This window comes from Puntigrus tetrazona, chromosome 2, assembly GCF_018831695.1.
Source record: "Puntigrus tetrazona isolate hp1 chromosome 2, ASM1883169v1, whole genome shotgun sequence".
Lineage (NCBI taxonomy): Eukaryota > Metazoa > Chordata > Actinopteri > Cypriniformes > Cyprinidae > Puntigrus > Puntigrus tetrazona.
Genome location: NC_056700.1, coordinates 14,274,964 through 14,297,656, shown reverse-complemented (window position 1 = coordinate 14,297,656; position 22,693 = coordinate 14,274,964). Strand labels below are relative to the sequence as shown.

The following is a 22,693-nucleotide window of genomic DNA, read 5'->3' as shown; positions in this document are numbered from 1 at the left end:
ACAGTGACTGGAGCTGCGCTGGGGGGAGTGGCCTCACCCAGGCATTAATTGTGGTAATGGGGAGGTTAAGGATTTGGCTGCCAGTGACAGACCTGACAGAGAGGAGGGAGCATCACCAGGCTGCAGCAGCTTGCACTCTGCATATGTGTGTGTCCCTGTAGGACTGGCCCGCTGGGAATGATTCAGCGCTAAGGTTTAATGATGCGAACGAGGACGAGCAGGGTGCCATTACTATTCTGACTTTAATCATAAATGATATAGTCGGTTTCTAGAGCAGCATATATCTAATAAATCTCAGTGCCCTGCCATGCACATTTAAATCATTACTTTACATTTAGTCCTCATTACGTATGTATGCATTAGTTCGTGCTGTGATGCTACGTTATGTATGGAGGTACAGAGCACAACTGTGACTGTCTGCTTCTTTGGAGACCTTGATACTTAAAGACTTTTCCGTGTTCCTTTTCTAAATTAATAAAGAATCTTCAGTGATACAACTAGCTTCCTCAAAGTTGGAAACCGGAAAAAAAGACAAGTGTAATATTTAGTTTCCACCTTATTTTTTAACCTAGAAGTAAGCTATTTTCTGTGAGAATATGTAAGGCTTTAAAGAGCTAAATAATCAGAATATTCACAAAGTGCAGTCAGTGATTAAACCGTTTGCGCTACAGACCAGTATGTTTGTGTTTCATCTGTACGATAACAAATATCAGTTTGCAAGATAAAGCAGTATAACAGACAGTGAAAAAGGTGACAGTGAAAAAAGGACTGGGTTCTAACTGATGCGGTCTGGAACATTATTACGTCATAGATTGGGACATTCCACAAGCTGTAGTTGCGGCAGACTGGCTTTAATACGTTTTTAGACTATCAAAGATTTTTTGATTTCTTAAACTTGCACAATGAATAGCACTGAATAGCAAAATCGAATCAAGAACGACAATTTTTTTTAAGACTGTCATTTTTAATCATTGACATATTCTATCAAACAATTCATTCAAAGCAATGATTCATTCTGAAACAAACCATGCGTTGCTCAGAGACAAAAAATGCTACAGTGGTTTCATTTTAATTTATTTGATTTCGATTTTGATTGGCAAAGCAAAAATATGTAGAGTATACAACAAAATGTCTCTAATCAAAGTTACACAGCATTAACTTTACCGTATTGTTTATTGAACTGTTGTATCGCATTCACCAGATGTTTCGTTATGGTTGTACTACGCGATTGGATGTAAATGTTATTGTAGAAACAGCTAGCTTTAGCATTTCGCTTTGTTAAACACAAATGTCACTTCTTGATGAACTTAGGAGCTGGTAAAGCATTGGGGCAATGCCTTCTGATTAACTTCCGTGCATAATTACATGAGGTAAACATTGAGTGAATAATTTCACTTTAGTGCACTAGTTAATTAACAGAGTCATTTTAGAGCTTCTGTCAAAAATGTATTTACACTAATTAACCTAGAGTTGACTTATGTGACAGCGCCACATTGATTACCATATAAACTTAATCCGTTTTATAGCCGTTTTTGTGTTACGCTTTAATTACTGATTAACGCAAATATTATCAATTAACCCACAACTGTGATTAATGACAGCCTCCTGTCATTGCATCCAATGCATTGGAGAGTTTGCCTTGACGTTTTGCGGGCTGTTGAGCGTTTGCTACTCTCTGTAATGGATTTGGTTCTCTGTTTTGTGAACAAAGCCCTCAACATAGCAGCTTAGTGAGATGTGATTTAAACAAGCATTCATTTCTCAAGGTTAAACAATAATAAAAAGCAACAAAGATACAGCAAGTGAAAACTAAGCACCCATCTTTCAGGATTATCTCCATTTTGACCTTTTCCCAATGGATCCCATTCTTCTTTTCATGACCGCAATTGCCCTCTCAGGTTTACTGGTTGTGCTAGAGAGAAATGGGACATGCTACAATAGATGTTTCCCATGGTGCCTCTTACCCAGAGATGTTTGTCCATCAAGTATTTTTTTTTGCCAGCATCACATTGTCTCTTTGCCTCCACGTCTTAGTTTTCCTTTTTTCTCTCCTTCCTTCTGCTCTCTGTCTATCATTACCACCCCATTCCTTCAATATCAGATCTTTTTTTATTTGAATCGATTACTCTTGTTTGACAGCCTCTGACATGGTGGTAGCATAGAGACAGTGTTTGGTGGTCTGAGAATGAGAGACAGAGAAAAAGACATGAATGTCAAATACAATGTTCTCCTCCTCTGCCTACATGCAGTGTGTGTGTGTGTGTGTGTGTTTTCACAGCAGACTTCAGAATAGCATGTAGAATTTGCTACTGCTGCTTTTTTAAATCACTGTGTTGGTACTGATATTCTACTGCAGGACCCAAGGGTTTAGGAAATGCAGATCTTCTCCTGTGGGGTTCTAGGCACCTTAGGACTGCTCTAGGCAATAGCACAGCTGTCACTGATATCCGTGAATAGGCTGACATTTTTGGGAGGATGTTATTGTCTGTATACATTATCTGAGATCTAATGTTCCTCTGCAGAAAGCTTCAAAATCTGAATTTAAAAAATGATGGCTGACATGTAGTGGCTGTGAATCCTTTGTTACTTGTACGTTATTTGTTTATTTTTTCGTTTTTCATGTTTCTCCTTACCAACACTGTCATGCATCATTTTTTGAGGTTAATTTGTTTTCATTGTTTAGTGGTATTTCGTTTTGGTGTTAATTGGTATTACTTTACTATTTTCAAAGCTGAAAAGTAGTGCAGTGCTAACAGTGGGAGATCACAGATGTTGGCAAAAAATGGAGTATGTTGCATTCAGTTTGATTATTTGCAAAAAAAAATATTCAGAGCTTTAGAGAGGAGAATGTTTTTTAAAAAGTGTTTACACACCGTATAATGGAAATACACTGCCAGTCAAACGCTTTTGAACAGTGAGATGTTTTTAAAGAAGTCGCTTCTGCTCACCAAGCCTACATTTATCTGATTCAAAATACAGCAAAATTTGTAATTTAGTGAAATTGTTTTTTTCAGTAGTAATTTTGAGAATCATTACTCCAATCTTCAGACAGTGTCACATGATTCTTCAGAAGTCATTTGGATATGCTGATTTGCTGAAACATTTCTTGCATTATCATCAATATTTACAACAATTCAGTACAAGGTCCAAAGGTCAGCAAATATCTGTAATAAAAAGCTTTTGTAACATTAAACATGATACAATTTAAAAGCAACACTATACAATTTAAATACAATTTATTTTGGGGGGAAGGTTATAAAAATTGATACTATCATTTAGCAAAGGTGCTTTAAATTAATCGAAAAGTGATTTCTATTTGAGATAAATGCTGTTCTTCTGAACTTTCTATTCACCAAAGAAACCTGGAAAAAAAATCACTCAGCGGTTTTCAACTTAATAATAATAAAGCAAATCAGAATATTTGAATGATTTCTGAAGGATTATATAATTAGAGTAATGATGCTAAAAATTCAGCTTTGAAATGAAAGGAATAAATTATATTTTAAAATTTATTTAAACAGAAAATAGTAATTTTAAGCAGTTACTATTTAGTACTTTGGATCAAATAAATGCAGGCTTGGTGAGAAAAATAAATTTAAAAAGCATGAAAAATCGTAATGTTTTAACTGTAAGCTGTTTAAGTTTAGTGTATGCTGTTGTTATAGACGCCTTCACAAACATGCTCTTTTAATGTTGCAGTGTTTCTTTAGGTCAAAGCTTCTCCACGTTCACTTTTGTGTGTATATGTGCCTCTTCAGGGAGTTTGGCTGGAGGGATCCTGAACTGCCGGAGGTCATCCAAATGCTGCAGCACCAGTTTCCATCAGTACAGTCCAACGCTGCTGCCTACCTCCAGCACTTGTGCTTTGGAGACAACAAGATCAAATCAGAGGTACCTCCTGCATATAACAATTTTAATTTCCCTGCTGATTTAGGCTAGTTAGTGCTGTTTAAATAAACTGAAATAAACTGGAGCTAACCATATAATCACACATAATTACAATAACAAAATATATATGCTTATGACCTTTTAATAAAAAGGAGAAAATGTGTTAACTCTTTATCTGTCACTCTGTGGAAACTAACCAATCTAGTCAGATACCAACAGGATTTTTTTTATGTTTTTGAAAGAGTGTGGATCCAAAATGCAGACAATAACTATATTACAGTGAAATATTATTGCAGACTTCAATAAATCTTTTTTTAGTTTAATATGTTTTAAAATGGAATTTATCCCTGATAAACATCAGATACGGAGGCAGGGTGGGATCCAGCTGCTGGTGGACTTGCTGGATCACCGTATGACAGATGTGCACAGGAGTGCCTGTGGTGCGCTCAGAAACTTGGTTTACGGCAAGGCTAATGACGACAACAAGATCGCCCTGAAGAACTGCGGTGGGATCCCTGCGCTTGTGCGGCTCCTGCGCAAGACCACAGACGTGGAGATCAGAGAACTGCTCACAGGTGCTCGCAACACATTAAGCATATTTATTTCTAATTCCGTTTCGGTCCCTCTCCTTTGTTCTCTGGGATACTGGTGAGAAATAATTTGTTTGTCCACACTGAAAGAGAAAATGCTGCAGAACTTCTTTTGCCTTGAAGTGCACCTGGTAAACGTAATGTCTCGTAATATGTCACACATGCATTATTATGATACACATTCCAGTCAGAATCATAAAACAAAACAAAATAATTGTATTTGTGAACACTAAGCCAAAATAATAGCAAATTTTTTTAATTTCAGTTTATTATAGTCTCCCAACTATATGTATGTTTTTGTTAAATAAAACAAACCATGAAAGTTAATCGATTAACTTTGCACCTTCTGATATAGACTTGCTTTCTGGTCTGTATATATATATTTTTGGTGTGTTATATTACATTATATTATATTATATATTGTTATATTACATTATTACATATATAAGTTTCCACTTGTATGTGTTCATACCTGGTAATTGCCATATTTCCGACTCCACTTAACGCCCGCAGTATGTCACTTACAGCGCTTAGTTACATGGAAAGGGATGTTGGACCAGTGAGATTTCACAGTAGAAATGAACAAAACAAACGTGACCCAAACATGTCACAGCTGATTAGGATGCAATGTCTGCCCCTCATCTTTGAACATGTTGTATCTTTATCTCTTCTTCCGCCACCTTTTTGCAAGTTCAGCATACAAATACATTGTATGTGACCTTTTTGTCACTATCTGTGGCTTCTATATAATTGGGTCCAATTTGTTAATCAGCTCTCGCAGAATCATCTGCTTGTTAATGTAGACCCCACTACCCATTAAATGATTTGTTAATGATCTCCTAATTGGTTAGGGCTATAATAATTAAGGATAATACCAGTGCTTGGCATAGCCTCTTTAGGGAATTGTGTATAATGAGTCTTGAAGCTTTGACGAAAGACAAAGGCTCTCAATCCCCTATAGAAATATTTCTGGTACTGAGACGGTTCCTGAGAGATGTCGGCAAAATTGGGCGGCAATTTGCTTTTTGAGGCATTTCATAAATGTCAGATGCTGAATTGTTGGGAGACGCTTCAATAGGATGCTGCAGCTCCCTTGTGTTTCAGCCTAGTGAGCAATCTAAATGTCCATCAATTGAAAAATCACTATCCTCCTGAATCCAGAGCTCGGAGAAACATCAAAAATGTTTCCAATTGAATATAGTGAAGCTAAGAGGCATGTGCTTATTACAGCTACAAGTCTCTGTGCTTGTGCTCACTCAGGTGAGAATCCATTTATGCTTTTTTAAAGACAGTTAACATGTAAATTAGAGAGTGGTTCAAATCAAGAGACAAACAGTCCTATTGTCAGTCCATAACAAACCCTCCTCACTCAACTTCTCCGCAGACCCCAGTCTCCGGACGATTTTTGAAGCCAGACACGGGCCTGTTGTGCCTGCTGGGGCCTGAATTTGATCTCAGATCTCTTCATTCTGCAGCTGGTTGCATAAAAACAGGAAGTCTTTGATGTTTAACAAACAAGATTGGATAGGATAAGATAAGATAAGATTAAATTGGCTGGGGCACAGAGCTGTACACCCTGCTAGCAGCACCGAGGAAGAACTAACAAAAGTGCTCCCTTGTACACTGCAGTGAGTCCATGAAATTAAATGTAATGAAAAATGTTAGCGATATATGTGTTTCTTGGCTATGCATTGCCAATTTTGAATGGCTGTCAATGGTGAAAGATACTTTTAGAACCATATTGTGCATAGTTGCAGCATCTACCAGTAGGCAATGCTAACCAGCCAAAGCTAGAGACCTTGGATTTAGCACATCATCTCATTAGTAAGGTCCTCTATGGCCCAAATGGCAGTGAGACACAAAAAACAGCCCCCAGGAGCTGAATTTAGAAATACTTGTAAGGAAGATGTTCCTTGCAATTACTGACTCAAAAAAGGCGATTATAGCATCCCACATGAACGTTGTGGTTGATGCCACACCACAAACTCACATCAGTGGAGGGTACCAATGACAGGAAAGCATCCATAGTTTTTTCTATTTGCATACTTCTACTGCGTAAAAAAGTATATACTTTTGAATATGTAGCAACATTAGATGGACACTTAGATTCACTGTCATGTTATAAAATTACATTTTATATACAATTGAGTACCTACGGTTTGAGCTTGCTTGTGTGTCCTAGCATCTAAAAACATTTCTTAGTACAGTGGTAACTTCGAATACTGTTAACAGAACACACCATGGATGTGATGTAATTTATGCTATTTTTAGGATTTTGGTTTCACTGGTCTAAATTTTGTGCACTATTTTGGGAAGCTGTTTGTTGAAACAGGAGTGAACATTTTAGAACAAACATACAAAGGGTCATGTTTTAATGTTTTTGTAAGTCTTATGTTTGATCAAAATATAGTAAGAAATTTAATATTATGAAATAATAATGCACAATCCTTCAGAAATTATTCTAAAATTCTGATTTGGTACATGAGCAACATTTTTGTGGATTATATTTGTGCATGATATTTTGTGTATAAAATAGCACTATTTATTTAAAATGCTGTTAGATATTTATAATTATGTAACATTCTAAAAGTCTATTTATAAAAGTATCTAAATGTCAACTAATTGAAAAGTCACTATCTTCCTGAATGCAGAGCTCGGAGAAACATCGAAAATGTTTCCAATTGAATCTACCATTTATAAAAGTATATTCTCTTTTATATGTGTGTCTATATACAAACACACACACAGACATATATGTTTAATTATAAATTTAATATACATTAATTTATTAAAAAAACGTGTTTAGGACTGTAAGTCTATAATATTTAGCAAACAAGATAAGATGCAATTAGCTGGGACAGCGCTGTATACTCTACTAGCAGCAGGGAGGAGGAACATTCAAAAGCGCTCCCTTGTTCACTGAATCAGAGCTGTACGGGTCTCATGAAAGAGATTAAATATTTATAACATACTACTTTTAATAGTATGCAAAATGAGGCACAGTTCAGCTGCGTGTTACTTTCTAGCAGTTCACAGTTCATTCTTGATTGTGATGTGGCTTGTATCACACCCTCAAACATTCATACTAAGAGCTGATGAGGACACGCTAGTCAAACTTTTGAAAGTGTTTTTTATTCGAGGGCTCTTGACCAAGACCTCATGCAATATTCAAAGGCATGTTTGTAGCTTGCTGCAATCAGTGTTTTTAATTATATAATTTTCCGCCCAACAAAACTCAAGGTGAAGAAGGGAAATGTTAGTCTGTATGTACACAGTGTGTGTATATTCTTTACTGGATCAGACTTTTTCAGCTTTATAGATGATGTTGTTGTGTACAGGTGTTTTGTGGAACTTGTCCTCGTGCGATGCTCTCAAGATGCCCATAATTCAGGATGCTCTGGCAGTGCTGACCAACACAGTTATCATTCCTCACTCGGGCTGGGACACCTCGCCCCACCAGGACGACCGCAAGCTGCACCTGCATTCCTCACAGGTGCTCCGCAATGCTACCGGGTGCCTCAGGTACAGCTCCTAATTAATATCAATCCAAGTATTTAATTCAACATCTATTCTCTTTCATTGTTCATTCATATTTATGTACAGGTAAATCATCCCTTTGAAGGACCTGTACTTTCTGTTGTTGCTCTTAAGAGGCATAATCTTCACCTAGAAGCAATTCATTGTTTCGTTAGGTGATTATTCAAGTAAGAATTATGCAAATATTATGTTAATGCCTGAGAGTTTCCGTCTTTCAAAGCTACATGATGTGATGAATTTGTGTGCCTCCAGAAATGTCACCGTATATTGGGGTCTCAGCAGGCAAAAGTACACTGCTGGATAATGGCTCTCTGCTTCTGTGTGTCAACCAAACACATTTATGAATTAGCTTTGAGGCTTTTCCAGGAGCCCTTCACTGATAACTTAAGTTAATTGATTTGAATAAATAGATTCAGTTGCGTTTGATGAATTTGGTTGGACTAAAGCTCTGCGCATAAAACCATTTTGTGATGGAGCTCGTTCTGCCACTTTAGTAGGATTATATTCTGCCCAGTATTGGTTGGATTCAAAAACAGGATTCTGTAGCTTTGGAATAGTGTTAGGCCCTGTGATTGTGGACCTGGTGGCATGCCAAAGCCTTTGCCTTGACCAAATCTCCTTTGGACCCCAAAGCAATTTTGTTACCTGTTTCTTTAGCTACACTGTTCATTATCACATATTAAAGAAATTAATACAAAGGCAAGGATGCAAAAATCTGACAGTGACAGTAAAAACATTTATATACTTACAAAAGATTTCAATTTCAAGTTATTTCTATTCTTTGGAAAATAATATGTATCAAAGAATCCAAAGCAAAAAATAATGACATTTGAATATTTAATTAAATATTTAAAAAAAAAAAAAAAAATTAAAGCAGGACAACTGTCTTATACTAATACTAATTTATACTAATTAGAAATATCTGTAAAAAGTTATAATAACTTTGTTATTATAAGCATTAATAAAGCATTAGTAAATAGTCAGTTCATCATTTATAAACCGTTGTTTCACCATTAATAGTCATTAGAAAGCAGTTTAGAAATTCAGCTATAAATAAAACATGAAACTACACCAGATTTTTTTTCTATGGCATTGCAGAGGTTTGGTTTAGATTATAGTTGTACGGTTTCATTTTAAGCATCTTGAAAAAGTGTATCCCTCTGTGTTGTATTTGTTAAATTTTTCTGTTTTAATTTCTGTTTCTCTAAATGCTTTACAAGGTATAAATAGTCCTCACGTTAGCTCACAAAAACAGATGGCTTGCAACTATTAAATGTTTTATAACTACCTGCCTTAATCATGAATTAGAGCAGGAACATGTGTTAATAAAGTATTTATTAACACACTGAGCAACTATTACCATGTGTCTAAAAAAGATTGAATAATTTTCATTTATATAATTTCTTAAAAATGTACTTAGACTTTCTAAATGATATTATTGTTGTTATGTTGGAACAATGGTTTATAAATGATGTACTGAGTATTTACTAATTCTTAACTAATGATTTAGAACAGTACCATTTTTACTGCATTTCTTTTCTCAAATAAATGCAACCTTAGTGAGTGTAAGATGCTTTTGTTGTTTTTTATAGATTTTGTCCTAAAACAAAGTAGCCTTTTGATTAACTAAAACAAAATATGACTGTAACGTGACTGACTTTTTGATGAGGCGTTAAAACAGCTACCCTTTAAAATCCAAAGTTTGAATGGAGTTGGATTTGGCATGATGCAGGGGGGAAACCTTTGGCATAGTGTCAAATGTTTATGTATCCGGGCAGTCCACACTATGCATGGTCTAAAAAACCTCTCTAATACATTTGACTGCCGTGTGTTGTGGCTTTGTCATTTTTATCTATGCTATGAATGCTGATGCATCGCACAAGTATTGATCACATTATTTGCATGTTCAGGCCTTTTCGTAGTAATGCTTTGATATTGTCAAGTTTAATGTTATATTTTCCAGTTTCTAGTTCTTGCTGACTAGATGGAAAGGTGTATTTTGGAGCGATTACAAGTTTGCTCAAAACATCAAAAAATCTGCTGCCACTTTCGGGGCTCAGAAACTTTCTGCTTAAAAACTCATTTTGATATTAACAGCACTTTACATTTATAGCACATACTATATGCACATACCATCCTCTCTCTTCCTGCGCATCAGCTTTCAGGTCTGAAGCAGCAGGATTGTAGAAAGTGCTGAGTCACTCTTGGATGGCTGGACTAAGCTCCCTACGCCCAGCGTGATAATTAATCCTCTTCATGGATGGCTGAGGAACTAGAAGTCTGATTGAATATTTAATGGTTGGACACAGTTGCCACACCACCTGCAGCTGCCTGAGACACACAGATCTCTTAGAAGCTTCTTGGAGAGCGTGAGAGAGAGAGACGACAGGATGTGGTCTTTGATTTCTCACAGGCACCTTAGAATAAGGCCCTGCTCAGATCAGACTTCCCGATTGAGGTCTCCCGAGGCTCCAGCTCTTGGGATGCTAAGCTTGTAGCTTTGAAGCACGTTGCTGGTGATTCATAAAGCTGATGTTTAGAGTTTTTCTACGTTAAAAAACTTTCTCTTGTTGCAGAGTTGATTTGTTGAGAAGCATAAAAACACCACTGTCCAAACATTGCACTGTTTCATAAGAACTTGGGGAGAAAGTGAGTTACTACTCATTTCCACAAAAAAGCTTATTGATGTTGAAGACCATCTGCCCTTTGGTTGGTTTAGTATTGATTTAGAAGCTCAGAACTGCCAAAACGTAATCAATCGAGTCAATAATACAACATGCGTGACATTGTGTGAATGTATGTGTGAACGTGTTCTCTACAGGAACGTGAGCTCAGCTGGAGAAGAGGCCCGCCGCAGGATGAGAGAGTGTGAGGGACTGACTGATGCGCTGCTCTATGTCATCCAGACAGCCCTGGGCACCAGTGAGATCGACAGCAAGGTTTGACCTTTCCCTCCTCTGCCTTTCTACAAAAGTATATGCATTCAACCGAGCACCACTGAGAATTCTAGCAGGTTTAGTTGTGCAGCTTTTACTCTCCAACCATCGCAGCACTTCTGCCCTGCTAAATGTTAAATGAGATTGAAGACACAATGCAAAATTGGCAAAAAACCCAGTCTAGACCATCTTAGTCTCAGATCGCACGCCCACCGACCACCCACAGTCCTTTCGCTCAAAATCTGATGAATATTGCACATAACAGTAAAAAACACTGTTCTGGTGTGCATTGTTAGCCAACTGTAGACACATGATACCAACATAGTTCAGTGATTCAGTGTTTTTTCATTGCCTTGTTAGTGTGGTTTGAGCAAAATGTGCAAGCTAACAGGTAGTGAATGTGATCTGGGTTATATGACGTATGAGGGAACTTGTGATTGAATCCAACATCTGCAAATAAATCGAAAAAATGTGGAGCGAAGGTAGTGAACAAGCCTTCAGATGCTGTGTTTATTTACAGCAGTAATCTGACATTAATTCAATATCGAACTGATTAAATAACAGCAAGAAATTATTACTCCAGCACCGGTGTGCCAGCATCATTAACAACAGTTCTATATCATTAAACCAACATGGTTTGAACTAAATAACTGAAAACAAACTACAGTTGATTTATAAACAGTACAAATTGATTTCATGCTGATTTGAGCTTCACTGGTCAGACAGGTTTACATGGAGATATAACTGTTCTCAGCTGAACTCAAAAGAAGAATGTTGGTAGCTTTTGCTACCAAATTATGTTCACTTTTGTTGTCCCTAGCTTTTAAACCAGTAGTTTATTTTAGGTTTTGTCTTGGCTCCACTTTAATTGCTGTACCACGAACAATGTTGTAAAAAAACAACTGTACTTCATAGCTGTGGTCGCTTTTAAAAGAGCTTTATGGTAATTATGCAGATAAAGTCATGCAGTGACACACCTCTTGAGTTTTTGTTTGATTTTCAAGGGGTCTCTGTTACTGGCATAACTTGTTCTTTGTGAGAACAAGTTTGAATGAGGGGAAAAAAAGAGCATCACACTTTAATCCCTCTGAAAGCATTTACAAGATCAAAGTCGTCCTCTTTGTTTTTCCTGCCTCACTGCTCATCACAATAGGATTAGTTCTCCAGCTCTCCACTGGAGTCCGTCCAGAGGACTAATCTAACAAGAGACTATTAAGAGTTCAGAGCACAATAATGCACAGCCTCGCAAAGAGGACAGATTGTCTCGCAAATACAGAAAGATGAATGATGGCAAATAAAGTCAAACCTCTGGAGGTGTTTTGCAGTGAATTCTCACACTTGCAGGTGTTACCATGTTTTGCCATTTTTGTAATCTAAAAACTTGCCCCCTTGTAGACCATCGAGAACTGCGTGTGCATCCTGCGGAACCTGTCGTACAGGTTGGCGGCAGAGACGTCTCAGGGGCAGCAGATGGGATCGGAGGAGCTGGATGGGGTTCTGTGCACCGATGCCAGCGGGAAGGATGCGGAGAGCTCCGGCTGCTGGGGCAAGAAGAAAAAGAAAAAGAAGAGCCACGATCAGGTGGGCCGGGGGTTTTTATCCCTGCAGCTGCTGGCAATTAGCATCACTTAGCAGCATTCGCGTGCGGGTCGCCTGCGTCGACACTCGTCCTCCTCCAGTGGATAATTACGTATTTTCCAGGCTGATTTCATTTAGTTTCTGAAAACAGATGAAGATAAGGGCATTGAGAGTGTTTGTTCAGCATTTGCATGACATGAATAGAGAGGTAAAAGGTGGCATTACTTTGCATTGTGGCTTTTAAATAACTAAATTGTCTGTGAGTCATCTGTTCCTTTAACAACGATGCAAATGCACATCTGGTTGTGCGACGGTTGAGTTTCCCCTGTCTATTCAATTACTCTGTATCCTAAACAACCAGTGAGCTTTATCTTTAAATAATTCAATACACAGCAAAAAAAAGTACCATGTTATCTCCAATAAATACTATGGGATTCTGCAAATTACCAGGCAATATGAGTCCTAGTCTGGCTTGTGATTGGCCAGTCCTGTTTCCTCCTCTTCTCGCCATCATTTCCTGATGGCTCTGTACTGCGCTTATTAATAAAAAGGCCAAAAATAAAATAGCATCTGGCACTTTCCATGAATAGGGTACAATTTTGTGTCCCATTACACATTGGCACAAATCCCTTGTTTTTTGTTGTGAAACCCCCTCCATCCTCGTTAAATTGTGATTTTTGGCCTGTCCCATCTCCACCGTATCTAGCAATTTAAGCTATACAACAGTGTCATAATTTTGCGTTCATTGTTGTAAAAAAAAAAAAAAAAAAAAAGTCAACATTTCTTTTTCTTTTTTTTTTCAAAAGAAATGTATTATTCAAAGATGCATCGAGTTGATCAAAAGTGACAGTAAAGACATTAGTGGAAGTAAAGTGTTACAAAAGATTTCCATTTAAAATAACTGCTCTTCTTTTGAACTATTCATCAAAGTTGTTCTAGAAAGTGAAAGAGTTTTCAACAGTAAAAATGAAATGTTTCTCTGAGCACCAAATCAGCATATTAGAATGATTTATGAAGCATCATGCGACACTGAGGTCTAAGTGGCTTCTGTAAACTTCTACAAACTCTGGTGATTTTGCCTTATTATGTTTTATCCATTCTAATTCTCAGTTAATTTCTTTATTGCTAGAAAATCGCAAATCCACATAGAAAATGAATAAAAAATGAACTAAAACAAAACTGATGATCAAATCTATATTTAATAAAAGTTGAGTACCTCCTTTCTTTGTATATTCTGTTTTGTTTCAGGACCCTATTTTGTAACCTTGTGGAATGTATCTGTTCTTTTCTCAGTGGTAACACTCTTTATCAACACTCTTTCTCTGCTTTCAGTGGGATGGTGTTGGGCCTTTCCCAGACTCTAGTGACCCTCCAAAGGGATTGCAGATGCTCTGGCACCCGTCCATAGTAAAACCATACCTCACTCTACTGTCTGAGTGCTCGAACCCGGACACGCTGGAGGGAGCGGCTGGGGCTCTACAGAACCTGGCAGCGGGTAGCTGGAAGGTAGGCCCCACCTTAAAACCTGTGAGTAACCCTGCACCCAAAGAGCCATGATCCAAACAAACTGGCTCTGGCACCCATCACCATTATGACTGACACAAATACACATTCATGCCTCAGTTTTGTCTGTCAAAATCATGGAGTTTAACACCAACTTGGAGAAAATTCTATTCTTAATATTGAAAACAATGTACACCAGGGTAAGGTAGCTGATTGCTTTAAACTCACATATTCAGATAGATACAATGTAGAGAGCTGGATTCATACTCAAAATCTTGAAAGTGTGAACATGGACATTTGTCAAATTTTGCAATTTTGCACTTCAGAATCTTCTGTGGTCCTCATTTTCTACTCAGAAAAGTGAAACAAATAACAGCGCAATGAACTAAAGTCACATTTCACGTAGCGTTGACACCAAAATCTCATTCTATCATTTGTTTCTGTTCAGCTGATGTATTGATTAGCATTCTGCGGGACCCTTTTGTCCATTTCCTGTGTCTGCAGTGGTCGGTGTACATCCGTGCTGCGGTTCGGAAAGAGAAAGGGCTGCCCATTCTGGTGGAGTTGCTGAGAATAGACAATGACCGGGTGGTGTGTGCAGTGGCCACAGCTCTCCGAAACATGGCCCTTGATGTCAGGAACAAGGAGCTCATAGGTAGGTTTGGGACACGGAAGTGTGTTTGCCTCGAGCTAACATTTTCTCTTTGACTCTATCCGAGCCGAATGCCGCAGAGGTACGTGTACCCTTAAATTACTTGCAAGGCAGAGGGCTTTCATGATCTATTTCTTTTTGTTTGTGAGTGTGTGTATTTGTGATGTGTGTATCAGCGAGGGCATCTGTGTAGCATTTCTAGTGAAGTATTGCAGTGAGGCGAGATGCCATTGTTTGAAAGGCTGCTCACGACACTAACAGACTATTGATCTTTTTAATAGTTTGTGTATTCTGATGGGCCCCCTTGTCTCCCTGGCAACCGCTCGCACTCTTTCAGTCTAGTCTTGGCCCTGCGTGAGTTCGAAGGCGTGTGAATTTCTTTTGGAATATAGGGCAAAAGGAACGGCATAAAACTGTACAAATGCCGAGACGGCAGCGCCCTTGGAATACTGATCCTGCGGGCTCATTTCAGATAGAGCTGTTCAAATGTCCTTTATTATTTAAGGAAATCAGCGATGAAGCGGGCAAAGCTGCAAGTGCTCACGGGAACCTTTCTTTCATGTAACTTCAATGCATACCGGTTGAAAGGAGTTCGTTGCAGAGAGAATTAGCTCCCTGGTGGGAATGGGTCTTTTGCGGTCGTGTTAAGTGTAATAGAGCTGCTGGGTAGTGATGTGGGTGTATCGGACGCTTTGGCATTTTCAGTTGCGGCCTTGAGGTTCAGCGCAATTAAAGAGCTCCACATGCCGACGGTAGAATCACAATTCAAAATCTGCATCTCTGAAAAGGTTGTCACAGCTCTTCCCTGACTTTTTTTTTCTGTTCATTCTTGTTCATGCAACCCACAGGCAAGTATGCCATGAGGGATCTGGTCCATCGCCTACCGGGGGGCAACAATAATAACAGCACTGGCACCGGCGGCGCCAGCAAGAGCATGTCAGATGACACCATCACGGCGATCTGCTGCGCTCTGCATGAAGTCATCACCAAGAACATGGAGAACACCAAGGCTCTTCGTGACGCTGGAGGCATTGAGAAACTCATCGGCATTGCTCGCAGCAAAGGAGACAAGTTAGTATCTTCCATAACATGATCACAATCATTTAGAGCGTGAAGACAAATCCCCAATTTACCCTGTTATGTCCTGTAGAATTTGGAATGTTTCAACTGGAAAGGAAACGAGTTTGTAAAGGAAGAAGACATGCTGAACCTTTCATTCATTTCATCTCCTATTCTGTATTATGAAAAATGAAAAACTACTTAAGCAATTCACTTTTAACAGTTTTTATCGCAGGACGGTGTGGAAAAAATGCATTTAGCTTAGAAGTCAAATTCTCATTTCAGAAGATGTTAGGATTGATGGAAGTCCAGTAGCTCTGCTGGGATTTCTGAGCTACTGTACTAAATTAGTTAACTCTGAAAGTGCATTACATGATAATGGTTATTTTTAGTTGTGGTTGACGCACTAATGTTTGGGTAGTTTGGGGTAAAATTTAAGAAATAAATGTTACTTTTAAAATTAATGTTTTTTTTTTTAAAGCAAGAATGCATTAAAGTGATCAAAAAGCTAAAGTAAAGCTTTTTGGAATGTTACTAAAGATCAAATAAATGCTGTTTTTTTGGAACTGTCTATTTATCAAGAACCCTAAAAACATGTCATATGGTTTCTACAGAAATATTAGATATTTCTGAAGGATCATGTGATACTGGTGCACTAAAGGCTTCTGAAGATTCTGCTTTGCCACCACAGGAAAAAATTACATACATTAAACTACACAACTTAAAAAATTATAGTAATATTTCACAATGTTACCGTTTTGTGGAACTGTGGAACCTTTGAATGGCAGAGTAGTATAAGTAAACTCATTACCGCAGCATTTACTATAGAAGTTATAATATTTATTGTTGCAGTTAGAGCTTATTTCGTATGTTAGAATTTATCACCATTAGAGAAATCTATGAACACATTGAGCTGAACTAAAATAAATTTTTACTGAGGTATTTATAGTCTGTATCTATCAACACTTTGTTTGTATAGCTGAGAAAGTACTTTTTTATAAAGCTTCTGCATTATACCACAGGGTTTATTTAGTTTGCACTCTTTGCAAAAAAACTATGAAGCAATCCATTATATTAAATGCCCCAGAAATGGATTAGAAACTGAAAATTCATTTATATTGCTTATATTATTGGAGATAGGGCTATGCATTGTATTCATTTCCTCTTCTATGTTTCCCTGCAGACACACACCGAAGGTGGTGAAGGCGGCATCTCAAGTCCTCAACAGCATGTGGCAGTACAGAGATTTGCGAAGCCTCTATAAAAAGGTAATAAATTCAGAAGACCTCGCAGTTCTCACATCTATTACATTTGCACCTATATATGGGCATCATTGGAGTTAGAGACTTTTTGCTGCCAAGTTGTGCAGCTACAGCATCTACCAGCAGGTGCTAACTGCCCGTTCTAACCCTTTGGTTTATCTGATCCAAGGAATTCAGTTTCAAATGCGTGAAAATCTGTTTTGTTTTCTTTCTTTGTCTGTCATATACTTGTTTTAGCGAGTGAAGTTTTATGTTGAACAGATTACCATGCTTCTCTTATTTTTATGGCAGGACGGATATTCTCAGTATCACTTTGTTGGCTCTTCATCAACAATTGAGAGAGATAGACAACGACCTTATTCCTCCTCTCGCACTCCATCTATCTCTCCTGTGCGGACTTCGCCCAATAATCGATCAGGTGAGAGTCGCTCCACTTTTTGACAACAAGCAATATAACTGACATTTCTTTTGCACTCTATCATCATCTTCATCTCCTTGTCAGGAGTAGATCAGAGAAATTAAAAGAGATCTGATCTGAAATGATCAAAACTACTTATTTTTCAAATCAAGAAGTCAGAAAATTGTGTATTGTGTATTAAAGAGTGTATTAATTAAAGCATCTAAAACAAGTTAAGCTCATTTATCAGCCAGTCAGTTTTTCTGAAAATTTGTCAACTTCTTGTTTATAATGAGTTATCCCTAAATAGTACATTAATGAGAGATAAAAGTGTGGCTTATGCTGTGATTATAGAGGGAACACTGTTGTCAAGATCAGTCTATATCCTGATATTTGTCCATTTTCAGTTGATGGTGGGTCGCAGAATCCAGTACAATACTGTCAGTCAGGGCGCCAGGCGTATCCTAATTACACAGTGCTACAGAAGAGTCTGTTCTGCTTAATTAACACGCTTTGTTTAGCAGGCACTGTCTGTTCTCTAGTTGTGTTTCAGATATCAAAGTTTATTTGAACAGATTCCGCCTTTAAACTCATTTTATGCCTGCATTAATAGTGCTACCTCATTTTTACTCCGTAATAAATCTTTATTCAGATTTTTCATTATGTTTATTCAAATGTAGTCTAGAGGCAACCTGAATATTAAATGCTCATAATGTCCTCACCTATCATGGGACAAACCAAAAGGAAGGCATATTCATTCTACCTGCTGTGGTGGGAAACTATCCCAAATGAGAAATCTCACACCTTTTAAATTGTGCAGTTTGTAATTTCTCGAGGAAATAAAAAATTAATACATTTGCAATTAAGATGGCCATCTAGCGTAGACTGTATACCGGCCAGCAAAGTCAGGCTTAAAATAGCAAAAACAGGAGATTGTCCTCAAGAGCTGATTCATTAACATCCACATAATTAAATGATGACATGTTAAGTATGTCTTTCTGGTATAATGAAATGCTTTGTTGCAAAATAATCTTTTCTTGAATTGCTGAGGATGCTATTGGGTTATTGTTTCCTCAACTCTGTACATTTCACTTGTATGTCCCAGGGGTTTCATTAACAGATTTCGTTTTCCTTTCTTTTTTATGAAGGTCACAGTAAAACTCTGTAAACTTTTTTTTTATTATTATTATATTCTGACACCTTTCAGTAGCCTTCTGTTTATAAATGTTATTGTTTTACCTTTGCCCTTGTTCGACTTTGAAACTATATGAAAATTCATCATAAAATGCAAAAATGAATGATAAATTAACACTTATTTGTTTTAATTATGATAATCTGAACAAAGTGTGAATCATTTAAATCAATTTCAGTATATGGATAGAAATATTGCATTTACTGCATTTACAACATGTCGTATTTTGTGTTGTCAAATTTCTTCTCCAACTAATTTTTATATTTATAATATAAAACAGTTTGAATGTGCATGAACTATGCAGTAATTTATAAAGGGTATTATTAAGCGTTACCTCTATAGATCTCACTTCCTGACAGAAAGCGTAAAGACAGCTTTATTTGAACTAACCAAAGCTTTGCCAAACACAAAGCTGACAAGAAAGGTGAAATAAATTATTGCTGAAGGAACGAGAAAGAAGCCCAGACAAAACCAATCAATTACCTGACCAATTCCATTTAGCAATTAGGAGGAGAGCACTGACACTTGTTTGCCTCAGAAGGCAACAAGAGAATTGCTTCATTACAGTAAATGAGTTTTTTATGTAAAATAAAAGATCCCTTGATGGAATGAGATCTTATTGTACTTTCAAATGTGTCAAGATACTTTCTCCTAAACAAACAAGGCTGTTTTTCCCCTCTCACTCATTATTGGTTGACTTGCTGTTTTTTAGCAAGTGCCCCCACCTCCCCTCGAGAAATGATGAGCTTGAAGGAGAGAAAGACAGACTATGAGTCAACTGGAACCAATTCTGGTTACCATGGAAACAAGGGCGAGCACACCTCCAGAAAAGACGCCATGGCAGGTAAGGCCGTAGAGGAAGGTTAAAGCTTCCGTATGTGACTGACAGACAAACCATCAAATAAAGGCAGTGAATTACACGAGAGAGTAATTAGCCAAAGTAACAGTGTAACAGGTTTATTCACCGGAAAAGTGTCTGACATCTTACCTTTGCTTCTTGGTGCGAAGTCTTTTACCTCAACAAAAGTCACAACCTGTAATTCATATACCCACACACCTGTTTCATGTCAACATTTTCTGTAGCTATAGAACAAGAAGAATCTTTATAATTGACTGTCTCTGCAGCTCAAATCTCCAGTGGAACATCTACACTGTTCAGAGGTGCTTACATGTCTCCTGGTGATGACATCAAGCATAACCAGGTGAGTTCACAACATCACACAGAGTTGTAACGTATATATTATCTTGACATTTTCACGTGTTAAAAACAGGGCAAATGTTTGAACACTTTTAAAGGCAACTGAGATAATTGCTATAATATGAACGTAATATCTCTAATAGAAAATATACCTGTATATCATATTATCATTATTATATTTTTTTAAGTTAAAATACAAGGTTATCAAAAGTTAAATCTCTTTTTCTAATGCACAAAATATTTGTATGAAACTTTTTGAAGAATATATTTGCTGTTTATTACATATACTTTTTATATAGATGTTATATTATATTAGTACACATAAACACATTTCTGGTTTTGCGTGGATGAAGTATGTTGAGTTATTTTCGATGGCTCTGTGGGGGCAACCTAAGCCGCAAAACGCTGTTTAGATGAGGTACCTCTTATATAACATGCATTCATTGCCTTTTAACTTTATTAGACGGAAAGCGCTTGATTTGAATTGTAAATTAGATTCTTAGTTTCTGAACTAGCACATAACACATTTATGTCACTTCACAAAACAGCCCTTACGCTCTCATTGTTTTCGTCAGGTCTCCGCTCAAGGGAACCCTCCAGAGGCCTACCCTCCCTTCCAGACTCCCCCAGGAGCCAACTTCGAGGAGCCGTACTACGAGGACCAAGCGCATAAGCGCCCACCACCAGCCGCCGACGGCACCATGCACCTGGGACTGAAGTCCACGGGGAACTACGTGGACTTTTACTCGGCATCCCGCCCGTACAGTGAACTCAACTACGAGACGAGCCACTACCCTGCCTCGCCGGATTCCTGGGTGTAGAGGCACAGAGGCAGGCTGGAGGCTGGCCTACGGACAGAGACCAGCCCAGCATGTGCATGAACACTAGTAGACATCTCACACACGTAAACCTTCAGTTCGGTTCACTGCTCGCACCACAGTGGGCTGCCACTCGGCCGATGAGCAAGGTTAGGAAAGTGCGGGAAGAGAGAGAACTTAGGAGGGTTTTACAGAAAGGACCACTTGAACTTTGGTGTTTTTGCAAAGCGGTGGAGGGAATCGACATGTAAACGGGAAAGCGGAAGATATGTGGCGCAGAGATGGGCCAGTTACGTGAAGCACAAGAAAACGACATTCGACACAAGCTAAGGAAGTAGTTTTCACGCATTTTTTTGACATTTCTTTATGTTAAACCATGCTTTTTATGGAGTGCTCCGTTACACTCTTAGCCTTTCTATCTTTTTTTGGTTTCTTTTTATTATTTGCCTGTTTTTGTACCTCCTTTTTAACTTCTTAAGTCTGGTGTAAAGTACTTGTTGTATATTACAGATGTAGATACAAGGTGCATTGTGTATATTACGCAAAGACTACTGTGTCCTCCCATGTGGCTCAATATATCATTTTATTTTCCTGTATTTTAAAAGAGAGGAAAATACACTCACTGAACTCCAGCATCCTGCTCGATGGATAAGAAATACAGCAGAAAGCATATAATTCAGAAGTGTTGTTTGCTCTAACGTGTTTTTTTCCCCCATTTTTCTATGTGAGGAAGAAACTACTTTTAACTGACGACAGAGCATCACTGCCTGGACATAGTTTACCACCAATAATAAGAACATTTTCAGGCCTATCTGTCCATTTTTTGCTCTTTATTTTCCAGCTGTACTGACATGAAGACTGGTCATTCCACAAGCCATTGATTGATCTGTGCTTAGTTATGTGCCAAACGTGGTAATCCCTGACCCAAGGGGTGCTATAGAGCTGCTGTTGAAGTTACGTTTAACAAGTCACTGGTTCTGTCAATGCCCGTTTGTAAATGCTTTTTTTAAAAAAAAAACAAACAAAACAATGTGTTTCGACAGCATTCACACTGTAACGAGAAAAGGAGGGACACGGTCTTCGACAGCTACTTCCCCTCCAAAGATGTACAATTAGTTGACGCTGTGTTGTAAAATAGACATTTGCAAAATCTGCTTTTTTCTTCCAGAAAATCAGTGGTTCTTAAGCTCATCGTAGACAGATCTGTCAATAGAGTATGGATATATATTATATAAATACAAAATATATATACTTTTTATGTGCAGATGTGGATGTCACCTAACGCAGAAACATTGCAAGGAAAAAAATGCTAGTTAAAAAAAAGCATAGGGTTTTGTTCACCTTAATTTCTAATCCAGATGTTGACCTCCTATTGTCATGTTGTTTGCTGTGTAAAACAGGTGAGACCAGGGCTCAGTGAGGGCTGATGTGATGAAGCTTCTAATATTGACTTAAAAAGGTGCTAAAACAATGCTCGAACGCCTTTTGGCCTATATTGCTACCTTTTATTAATACGTTTTGAATGTGTTTCATGTCCTTAGTAAAATGGATGCCACTAAAATGAATAGCTTTGATTCCTACACAACCTATGCTCTAGAAGGAGAGATGTGCATATAGACGCTACTCTAGATTTTCTTTTTTTTTTCTCTTAGGTAATTGCCTATACCTTATCTCAGGTCATCTTATTGCAGGAGAAGATGGGTGAACATTCCTCTATTGACTAAACGAAGAACAAAAAATGACAACACCCTAACATTTTTTTGTAATTTTAAAAAACCTTAAACATCAAGTCTGTCAGGAAGGTATGAAGCAAGCCCTGGTCTTCCCTTCATGTCATTTTACACTTAGAGGTAATTGTCAGATGCAAGGATTCAGGATGATCCCCAAACTCACATATCTTCAGCACCATCGATAGTGAACGTCTGAGAACAAGCAAAATATCTGTGAAAAAGTAGACATATCAGACAACCTGTATTGAAGATGTAAGTAAAACTTTTTTTCTGTTGCTAGACAAAGTGTTTGAGAGAATTGTGAACCTTTTTAATGCCAGGTTGCAACTGCTATATAAACTAATGGAGAATCA

At 37.8% G+C, this 22,693-nt stretch overlaps 1 protein-coding gene across 6 annotated transcripts in view; it reads left to right on the top strand.

The window, feature by feature from the left end:
- The window catches only part of ctnnd2b (catenin (cadherin-associated protein), delta 2b), a 67,670-nt gene extending 44,977 nt beyond the window's left edge, over positions 1–22,693 (top strand). For 4 of the 6 annotated variants that reach the window (XM_043221582.1, XM_043221561.1, XM_043221611.1 and 1 more), the window contains 13 exons: positions 3,759–3,891; positions 4,250–4,463; positions 7,817–8,000; positions 10,837–10,954; positions 12,347–12,532; positions 13,862–14,056; positions 14,537–14,687; positions 15,533–15,755; positions 16,927–17,011; positions 17,297–17,423; positions 19,307–19,438; positions 19,720–19,796; positions 20,368–22,693. In XM_043221582.1, coding sequence (XP_043077517.1) covers positions 3,759–3,891; positions 4,250–4,463; positions 7,817–8,000; positions 10,837–10,954; positions 12,347–12,532; positions 13,862–14,056; positions 14,537–14,687; positions 15,533–15,755; positions 16,927–17,011; positions 17,297–17,423; positions 19,307–19,438; positions 19,720–19,796; positions 20,368–20,613 — 2,071 coding nt within the window. In that variant the 3' untranslated portion in view covers positions 20,614–22,693. The remainder of the gene's footprint in view (positions 1–3,758; positions 3,892–4,249; positions 4,464–7,816; positions 8,001–10,836; positions 10,955–12,346; positions 12,533–13,861; positions 14,057–14,536; positions 14,688–15,532; positions 15,756–16,926; positions 17,012–17,296; positions 17,424–19,306; positions 19,439–19,719; positions 19,797–20,367) is intronic. The other 2 variants (XM_043221572.1, XM_043221593.1) reach the window with 1 other exon arrangement.